This window comes from Leuciscus leuciscus (assembly GCF_965113295.1).
Source record: "Leuciscus leuciscus genome assembly, chromosome: 10".
Classification (NCBI taxonomy): domain Eukaryota; kingdom Metazoa; phylum Chordata; class Actinopteri; order Cypriniformes; family Leuciscidae; genus Leuciscus; species Leuciscus leuciscus.
Window position 1 is genome coordinate 4,809,200 of NC_138734.1, and position 11,005 is coordinate 4,820,204.

Genomic DNA, 11,005 nt, shown 5'->3' on the forward strand with positions numbered 1-11,005 from the left:
AATAGTGTTTGAACGGAAGGCGTGTCATAAATGTGCAAATACGTTTTACATTTTTTTTTTTATTCCCTCTAAATATCAAGAACACTGTTGGAAAAAATTATAATTTGTTAATTGTATGACAAAAACAAACCAAACTACCAACATCTGAGCGAGTGAGATTGCTCTCTATAAAGAACACGAATACAAACTTTGCAAACAAATTAGCAAAATTGTCCTCCTTATGCTGATATGGCAGGGATGTTCCGATCTAATTTATATTGAAACTTGACGCTTTATTTTGTGCAATAGGCTACTTAAATTTAAGATAACTTGTTTTATTAACTTACAACTGATGTCGTACACATTTTTAGGGCATGGGAATTTTAGGTCCATTGCAAATCTACCAAAAACTGTTCAGTTTTTAGCCTACATGTAACACCCTACATTTTCATTGTTTTAAAAGTATGCATTAGAAGCCAGAATTATAAATATTATGCCTAAATATCTTCAACTGGAAGGAAGTATGGCACCGCCTACTGGTACACACTACTAAATTCAATATAAGAGCCATTTAAAATTTGTAATAATCAGTTAACAAATACTAGCTGAATTACAGAAACTGTAGATATTAGTCTTAATATGGACGTAAAGCAATGTAAGAGAGTGCAATAAATTAATTCACAACAGAAAAATATCAGTGAAACAGTGACTTTTATGAAAACGAACAAATAACCAAATGTTGCACTTGACAATAAAAATGGTGTATTTACAAAAGTATTAAAACTAGTTACTGTTCCAAGTTTTCAAAGAGCGTCTTGATTAATTAAGAGTCAATATAATCCCATTCTCATCCCAAAAGAGGAACGTAGAAAGTAAAACAATCTGCTTTTTAAAAAACATTAAACATTGTTAATCAAACATAAAGAATAGAAAAACTAGTTTTCAGATGCTTTCTGTGAAATCCTGAGAAATTACAAATTTCTATAAAAACAAAAATCCACCATAGCAAATCTGATTTTTTTTTTATGCACTTTGATGTTACAGAAATTTCTCAAAAAGGACATTCTTAAAAATAAAAATATGTATATAAACATAGGCGTCCCCCTGAGATCAAAACATTTTTTTTTTTAAAAACAGGCCGTCACACTAAATGACCATAGTCTTTTTTCTTTTCTTTTCTTTTGTTCTCGTTTCTCAACAAAGAGATTCTGGTCAAAATGCCTTAACCTTGTTGTGTCAAATTTGTTGTCCCCCTCCCCCCTACAGTTGTACTGCTAACTTTTTTTTTTTTTTTTAAACAGGTAATATTGTAATCCACCTAAATAGATTTAAAAATCTATGAGGATAACAAAAGATAATAAAAACAGTTTTGAGAACTAAAAATGCAACTAAAGTAGATTTTTAAAAGCGCTTCCACCGGCCGTCTCGTGAGCCGTCCCGTGAGCCGTCCCGTGAGTCTCTGCGCCTCTCAGGGGTGTGATTCCGGTTTCCTCCACTGCGCTCGTCCTGGTGATGCAAGTCTCCCCGCTGGCTGTCGCGCCGATGGCGGTCGTAGTTGTTCCCGCTGTTTGCGTGGCGTTGGTCTCTGCCGTGATGGTTGTTATTGTCCTGGGGAGAGTGGCGATTACCTCGCTGGCCAGACCAGTCCGGTTGCCATGGGTTACCGTCTCCAGAGCCCCGGAGCTGCTGTATGCTCTGCTGGAACGCCCCGTTAAACTGCTGCAACTGTTGCTGCATCTGGACCTGCCACATGTTGTTCATCTATTCAAAAAAATAAAGTGAGAATGACAACTTTAAATGCTACGGGGTATACATTAACCATCATGCAGCAGTAAAATGTACATGAACGAACAGAAGTTTGAGTGTGGCGGTGTTCTCACCATTGCCTGTCTCTGCAGACTGTCCGGTGAGCTGAAGGACCTCTGGATGTTCTGAGGAGGAGAGTAGGACGGAGAGCTCATCTGCTCTGGGGTTCTGCCAGAACAACACGACACAAGCTCAAAAACACACATTCACCAAACTATTCTTCTTAACTGACATTTTCTTATATAGATACTTTTTTATAAGTTATGGAAAAATAAAAGGATAATTTGTTATAAGGATAGTTTCTCCTGCTGTAGACATTATAAAGGCCGTCGTGTTGTTGCCACATTGTAGTCTGAGCCCAGCCAACCTGTCTTATAAATCTTAATTGAATTTATTGGGTTGATTCAAATAGTAAACATTATAAAACTTGCCACTTATAATTAATACTGTAAAGTAAACTGCAATATTGGATGTTTGTGTCCAACCCTTTCCTGTTCACCAAATCAACACTCAATCAGCACTAATCTTGTCTAGGGCCGCATTTACAGTGCATGGCCCGAGTACACTAATTACGGCACGGAAAAAGCACATGGATTCTGATACTCTCAAATCGGTTTCTGGCCTCATCCACATGTAGAAATAAGTCGTATATTAATCGGATGGGTGCATTTGCATCTGCCATGTAAGCTACATTTTCCCGTTAATGAGAGTAGTACATTGAAAAAGCGACGGTGGTGAATGACGTCAACTCAGGTGGACTCCAACCGCGATCACATGACTCTTCTATGGCGCAAGGGAAGACGAAGGCTCAAACCAATGTTTTGTTGACCTTTAAAAATTGTCCTCAAAAGAAAAGGTTGTATTATTTTGTCTGCGTCCAATTGTGAATTGTGCCGTTTTTACTTTTTTTTCAGTCTAAGCTTTTCCGGGTCACCTTTGAGTGTTTAGTCAACAAATCAGAACTGAGCATCGAGAGCTGCAGTGTAAACGCAGCCTATAAGAGCCGCAGATGTCGTCAAATTAGCTGAAAGTAAATTATCATATGACCATTAATGTCGTTAAATGAATAATCTAATGTTCTTTACATTTGAATAAATGATCAGGATGTCATTGCTACATTAAACTAATAAAAAATTGATATATTTAAAATTTGGCAGAATTTAATTTGTTGTAGCTATTCTACTACTGTCATTTTATTCTGACAAAAAAATATGAGGCATCACACCCGTTTTCAACATTGATAATGATCAGAAATGTTTCTTGAGTATCAAATCAGATTGCTGAAGGATCATGTGACACTGAAGACTGGAGTAATGATGCTGAAAATTCAGCTTTCCTTCGCAGGAATAAATTACATTTTAAAATAAGTTACAAAAGAAAACTTTGACTTATGTCAAAAACATGAAAAAAAAAAAAAAAGTATAGTTTTGAATAGTATTGTATATACAAATCACACAATAAAAAATTCAACAGAAAATGCACTATCCAATAAAAAAAAATTTGAAAAAGAATATACATTTTTGATGAATTTAAAATGTAAGTGCACAGCAAGTAAAGAATGCAGTCATGAAATCAGAGACCCGCCACTTGATGAAATCCAATCACAAATGGTCACAAGAGAGCATGTATGTAAATCTGTCTCTGCGGACATCTCGTGACGGGATCACTGCAAACAGATGTTCTGACCAGGTGTAAACATAACCACTGAGTAACTACAATCATAACAAAGATTACCTTCCACCACGGTGACCTGGAGTATTCGCTGGACTGGGGTTTTGAGAGTTTGCCGGACTTTTGCCTTCCTGATTAATGTGACTGCTGCCTGTTAGGAGAACAACAGAGTCAGATGATGATTAATCAGTCACTGCTTTTTCTAATTAATGTGTAAAGTAAATATGACAACCCTTTCACAGCCCATTTTATTTCTGTAATGTGAAGCGTCATTTCATTTATTTATGATTTAACATGCAGCTATGGCTATATTCATGGCAAAATCAACAGTTTTTGTTTGTGTTTTTTTATGATTACAATGCCATTTCAGTACATCGTTTACAATTTAGCCTAACAATTCAGTCTTAAAAAAACAAGGTTTCTCTTCCCCTTTCAATAAATATGAAAGAGTGAGTTTTGAGTGACCAATTCAACATATCATAATTATACAACCTGCTCATATATCCATTTTCAAAATAACAATTATCTCCTTGATTTAGTACTGGATTCACCCTCATATAGTTTGTTACATATGCATTTGGCATTTACTGTAAATGCAGATTCAATAATGGTTTAACATCAGATACGCATTGTTTCTAAATTGCAGAACATTTCAGAGAAAGAGCAATTTATAATATTGCAAAGATTATTTTAAATATTTCAAATAATTTGCTCACTTGAATCACTTACAAAATGACCAAAAACTACCATTAAAATAAATGGCTTCAATGTTAATTTTTAATTAGTTTAAAATGGAGGCGCAACCTTAATTACTACTGGGGTTTTTTAACATCATGTTCTTAAAGACAATTGTAAAAGATTGTTCTAACTCATGAAATGATTGGCGAGTGGCTATGCTGGAATGATGGATGATGATGATGATGATGATGATGATGAACACCAAATAAAGCAGTATAATATGGAAAGTCCTACCGGATCTGAACTGTATGTTGAGCTGCCGTCCATACAGACGGATCCCATTGAGCAGGTTCAAGGCGTAGGGCACAGACACTTCATGCTTGAAGTTCACAAATGCAAACTGTTTTGATTTTCCATCATTGTCTTTGGGGATTTTGACTTTGATTAACGGCCCAGCCTATTGGAAAGAAATACAGGAGAGATTTCTGATGTTACTTAAGGAGGCACTACTGGCAAAACACTTCACGGACTGGCTATTTTTGAGATTTTGGCCTATTCTGCTTCTTCAACATGTCTTCTTTAAAACTAGTGGAAAGAAAAAGATCCAAAATACACATTTAGGTGTTTATTTTATTACACTATCTATTTGTGTCAGTATATTTTAATTACAATTATAAGAAGCAGAAAATATACACTTCAGCAACACTTACATACACCAAACGATATATATTGTGAAGGTTTATTCATATATAATTTGCCTGATTTATATTCAACAAAATGAATCAAGGATTTTAAACCTGGCTTCATCCAATGTTGAAATGCATGCATAATGATAGCATGTTTAAACATAACATTACAGAAATCCTACAATACAAAACAATTGTCCTAACGTAACGTTACTGTTAGATTAATCATCTAGGTATGGTGATAACTATTCGTTGAAATGTTTACTCTATTCACCTGTGGTGTATTGCCTTAATGAACGACAGATTAGTCACACTAAACACAATGTAAATGAATGACTAGAGCAACAGTGTGTTTGCAAAGACATCAACGATAACATAATATCAACAGCGCAACAACACATAATATACTCTTACAGGTTAACCGATCAAATAAAACATCAAAAACAGTCTGAAAAAGATGATACTTATCTGTCAAACACGCGTCTAATTAGTTTGCAAATCGAGCCACAACAAACAGTCTATCGTTAGCATTAGCAAGCTAATCAATGACGCTAAAGCACTTACCTGTAAAAACAGCTCGAATATAACTTCTTCTGTTACTTGAGGGTCCAAATTCCCGACAAACAGAGTCCGGTCAGCCTCATCGGCGATTCCCATTTTGTAAAATATTGATAATCCACCCGGTTGATTGCGTTAACTCGGTTAGCTTGAATTTATCATCAACCCATCTGTATTTTAAAACGCTTTTGCCGTGTGTGAGCAGCAATAACTGTCGTGATGAACAGCCGCTTCACGACACACAGTTCCAGCACTTCCAACCACACGGAGGCGCTATTGTGCACCTTTTTTTAGAGAATCTAACTCACCGTGAGCTAAAAGTAGCAATTACCTTTTAATAAAGCAAAAAATCGATATATATATATATATCCAGCCTGGTGCTCTTAGACCTATGTGTTTAAATTAGGTTAATTAAAATATAATGATTTCTTTCGGTCAAACCTCAAGAACAAGCACTTGTTGACACTGCGGTTGGCTCTGTCACAGATAAAGAACAGTCTTCAACCTTATTTAAAAACTACTTTGAGATTAAGTAGCCTATTTATAAAGTATATAAATACTACTAAGTATTGGCATAACATTCAGTGATGTGTTCAGGTCACACTGATCAGTCTTGAATTAAACTGAAATGAGGTAGGCCTACAGATTTCATGCTTGGCAGTTCAAGATCGTTCCCTGGAAAATAAAACGTGGGTGAGCTCCACTGTCCAGTGTCCACATAACATATAACAAGCTGGAATTCCTCAATTAAACTTAAACTGGAAAAGAAGTGACACAGTGATGGAGTGAGATGTTAATATTTTCTAACAACGGGTCATGCGATATTCACAAATGAGTCACTCCATGGCCCAGATATGGTTCAAAATGAAGACCGTGCAGAAAAAAAAAGAAAAGAAAAAAAACTTTTAAATGTTTTAATTTTTTGGTTGAAATAATGTGCATTTTAATTTATTATGGTAACATGCAAAATGCTCTGTTTTAAAGATTCAATGACTCAACTATAGACATGGATCGTTTTGATGCTGGTGATTTCATATTTGAAGGATATAGGCTTTCTTGAGGATCAGTTTGATCTGAGATCCATGGAAATGTTTAAGCGCGGGACAAGTAACAAGTAAACTTACAAGTGACAATCAAATATTTGCACCTTTTCACACACAAAATCTAAAGCAGCAATAAAATGGTATAGTTGTAGTATCAGTTTTTTTATTTCGTAGTGTAGTTTGTTCCTTGAGTTAGTCTTTTTTTTTTCTTCTTATAGTTTTCTGTAAATGTGAAAAATGATGGATTTATAACAAGTTTCAAACACTGCCATCGCTTAACCAAGTTTTGGTGAGTATCTCTCTCTCTCTCTCTCTCTCTCTCTCTCTCTCTCTCTCACACACACACACACACACACACACACACACACACACACACACACACACACACACACACACACACACACACACACACACTTCAACTGTAGGTGTAGTTCCGTTATCCAACAGTAGATGGCAATGTTCGCCTTCAGAACTGCACTGACGTTCAACAGAGACGACAAACTCCTAAAACATAAGAATATAGCTAACTCTGTTGAATCTCTGTTGAGCCAGTGTGTATGTTGTACAAATCTCAGTCAGTAAAAGACAGAGTGAGAGAGGAGAAAAGGAGCGATACAACAATAGAAAGATGCCCTCTGTAGTTCTCCGACTTTTCCTGAGGCGAGCTGTCAGTGTTGCTGTACAGAGACTGCTCGACGTCGCAGATGAGGGATGGGTTTCTTCTGCTTTAGTCACGAGTCACGACCTCGTGTAATAAAATTAAATGCGTGTTATTTTACTCTAACAAGTGACCGCGTTAGCCAATTGCAAGGTAGAATAAATTCCAGTATATTTAAATGATGCGTCAATTTTTTTTTTTTTTTTTTTTTTGAGTCTATGGTCACGACCTTTCTTGTTGCAACATTTCTGCGTGGTGCAAATTAGCATCATGCCTTTATTTTCAGTCATTTATAAAATCAATGTAGCCTACCTTGTTTTAGCCTTATTAAAATAGATATCCTGATGGAAAGCTGATAGTTGTAGTGGGATCAAGAGTGCAAGTGTGGAAAGAAGAACGGTGTAAAAAAAGAAAAGAAAAAAAGGTTTTCTTTATACATGAAAAACGTTCAAAGCACTTGTTTGCAAGGTTACATGGGTCAAAAACAACGAAAACAATAACTTTCTGTGCATTTTGACAACAAGTAAAAATTTGAACCCTTCTGACTGGGCCAATTGATAAAAATTGAGCCCTGATATATTGAAGGCACAGGTAAATGTGACAATTATTACAGTAGTTTTATGTGAAGATTGTTTAAAGTTCACTTGTTTCTACATCAATTTGGAGATTAAATGTGAAAGTATTACAAATATATAAAAAACTGTAATGTTAGGTGTGATTAATTAGTTAATATTTTTAATCGATTGACAGCTTTAAATTCAATCTTAAAGATTTTTCTCTTTATTTACTGTGAACAGTCTTATTTGTCAGTCACTGAAATGTTAAAGCGTGCCAGCGCAGAATAGTTCTAGTTTGTTTATATTAAGGGGGCACTTAAGCGTATTGAATTCCTGATTAAAATGTGTCCAAGGCAGCTCTAGGCAGACTGAAATGTCAACTGTTACACTTAACATGATTAAGACATGCACTCTGGCATCCATGTCTCTATCATATTAGAGCGTTTTTTAGCCAGCCAGCATTATTTTAGCGTCACAGAGGAACGTGACGTGGGGGTTTATCGCTTTGAGCGAGGTTGGAACGGCCGTGAAAAAACCCCAAAGCGTGGCTGTGGAGATTCCCAGATCTAGGCCATCAGCTACGCATTCACCCTCTTCTCTAACCTTGGGGAAAACACCAGTATCGCCACGATTATTCGCTGGTGGCTTCAACCTCTGTCCCAGTTTCCCTCTTCCTCCGCCTCCCCAGCAATTTTCTTTTTGACTCATCGTATTCATAATTCATGTGGAATGAAGTGATGTAGCATCATTAAATGCACATGAATATTTGCGGGATGAAACCTTAACCGGCCGCTGGCGCTTTCAGCCCGGTTGAATGGCTGAGAATGAGGCGCAGTTTCTTCATGGGACACGAACCAACTTACACCCTCTCTGCCCCCTCCGCTTGGGAGAGATTGCTTTTAAAATGCCCCTGAGGTGTCACGGGACACACTATGATCAATCTTGCTTAATGCAACGGCGAGGGAATGCATCTGCCCTGTGCTGCATTGTAAGTGAATGCCTGTAATTATTGATGGATCTGCAGAGTGCATGGATAGGCATGCACATGATATTAAAAGCAGAGTGATAGGCGGAATGTGGCTCATGACATAAACTATGCAGATGCGTGATAGGAGGTCTCGACTGGAGCAGATGTCGGGCCTGTCGTAGCTGTGAAATGGCTGCCAGACTGCGATGAAATGTCCTGAAGATAAGTGGGAATACATGTCCTATCAGTGCGCAGAGCGAAACACTGATGTCATGTCCTGTTTGCAGTGTGCGCGTCATAAAGAGGGCCAAAGGCAAATGACTATGTCCTAGAGAATGATTGGAAGAATTCTAGTTATTAAATTTGACTGTGTTTTCCGGAGTTTTCTGCTTTTGTGAGAAATCTCGGAAGGCGTTGTATCATAACCCAAGCAGACGTATAGACTCTCCTTTAACGGAACTGATTTCCTCAGACTTAGCACTGCTTTAGGACACAGTTTTGAATTTGAACTTTAGATAGACAGACAGACAGACAGACAGACAGACAGACATAGTTACATAGACAGACAGACAGAGTTACATAGATAGATAGATAGACAGACAGACAGACAGACAGATAGATAGATGATAGATAGATAGATAGATAGATAGATAGATAGATAGATAGACAGACAGACAGACAGACAGACAGACAGAGTTACATAGATAGATAGATAGATAGATAGACAGACATAGTTACATAGACAGACAGACAGAGTTACATAGATAAATGGATAGATAGACAGACAGACAGACAGAGTTACATAGATAGATAGACAGACAGACAGACAGACAGACAGACAGAAAGAGTTACATAGATTGATAGATAGACAGACAGAGTTACATAGATAGATAGACAGACAGACAGAGTTACATAGATAGATAGATAGATAGATAGATAGATAGATAGACAGACATAGTTACATAGATAAATGGATAGATAGACGGACAGACAGACAGAGTTACATAGATAGATAGACAGACAGACAGACAGACAGACAGACAGAAAGAGTTACATAGATTGATAGATAGACAGACAGAGTTACATAGATAGATAGACAGACAGACAGACAGAGTTACATAGATAGATAGATAGATAGACAGACATAGTTACATAGATAAATGGATAGATAGACGGACAGACAGACAGAGTTACATAGATAGATAGACAGACAGACAGACAGACAGACAGAAAGAGTTACATAGATTGATAGATAGACAGACAGACAGACAGACATAGTTACATAGACAGACAGACAGAGTTACATAGATAGACAGACAGACAGACAGACAGAAAGAGTTACATAGATAGATAGACAGACAGACAGACAGACAGACATAGTTACATAGACAGACAGACAGAGTTACATAGATAGACAGACAGACAGACAGACAGACAGACAGACAGACAGACAGAAAGAGTTACATAGATAGACAGACAGACAGACAGACAGAGTTACATAGATAGATAGACAGACAGACAGACAGACAGACAGACAGACAGAAAGAGTTACATAGATAGATAGACAGACAGACAGACAGACATAGTTACATAGACAGACAGACAGAGTTACATAGATAGACAGACAGACAGACAGACAGACAGACAGACAGAAAGAGTTACATAGATAGACAGACAGACAGACAGACAGACAGAGTTACATAGATAGATAGACAGACAGACAGACAGACAGACAGAAAGAGTTACATAGATAGATAGACAGACAGACAGACAGACATAGTTACATAGACAGACAGACAGAGTTACATAGATAGACAGACAGACAGACATACAGACAGACAGACATACAGACAGGCAGACAGACAGATAGACAGACAGACAGAGTTACATAGATAGATGGATAGATAGACAGACAGACATAGATAGATAGATAGATAGATAGATAGATAGATAGATAGATAGATAGATAGATAGATAGATAGATAGATAGATAGATAGATAGATAGAGATGAGATACAGTTCAGTAAATTCCTCTTCCTGGCATTCCAGTTCAACTTGCTATGGGTCATGTGGCTAATTCATTTAAAATTCACACTTGTGATTTGAAAGCAAGCTAATTCAGAATTTTCTACAAACCTGGTTAATTAAAAATAAAAATTTCAGTCTGTTTGTTACAAAAAGCCATCACATGACTTCAGAAGACTTGGAACAAAGTGCACAAGTCATATGTACTACTTTTATGATACTTTAATGGTTTTTTGTTTAGTTTGTTTTTGTAATTTTGGAGCTTGACTTATAGGTCAGAGGTCTTCAGCCCTGCTCATGGGGATCTATTGTTCTCCAACCCTAATCAAACACACCTGAAGGAGTCAATCGACCTCTTCAGGAGTGCCTGAAAACAG

At 37.0% G+C, this 11,005-nt stretch overlaps 1 protein-coding gene across 1 annotated transcript; it reads right to left on the bottom strand.

Annotated features, from left to right (window-relative positions):
* Window positions 1–673: 673 nt before the first annotated feature.
* Window positions 674–5,576, bottom strand: rbm7 (RNA binding motif protein 7). Its single transcript, XM_082182075.1, has 5 exons — window positions 5,385–5,576; window positions 4,429–4,591; window positions 3,520–3,607; window positions 1,860–1,953; window positions 674–1,740 (listed from the first exon to the last, which is right to left on the bottom strand). Exons 1-5 carry the CDS (start codon window positions 5,475–5,477, stop codon window positions 1,381–1,383), a joined length of 798 nt encoding a protein of 265 aa, XP_082038201.1. The 5' UTR covers window positions 5,478–5,576; the 3' UTR covers window positions 674–1,380.
* Window positions 5,577–11,005: the final 5,429 nt, after the last annotated feature.

What these genes read in the sequence shown, in the direction of transcription:
- rbm7 (XM_082182075.1), bottom strand. Translation starts at nt 5,477, where the DNA reads ATGGGAATCGCCGATGAGGCTGACCGGACTCTGTTTGTCGGGAATTTG. An exon ending in CAACATACAGTTCAGATCCG is followed by an intron (nt 3,608 to 4,428) that starts GTAGGACTTTCC and finishes TTCTCCTAACAG; the next exon opens with GCAGCAGTCACATTAATCAG. An exon ending in CCAGGTCACCGTGGTGGAAG is followed by an intron (nt 1,954 to 3,519) that starts GTAATCTTTGTT and finishes TTGTTCTGGCAG; the next exon opens with AACCCCAGAGCAGATGAGCT.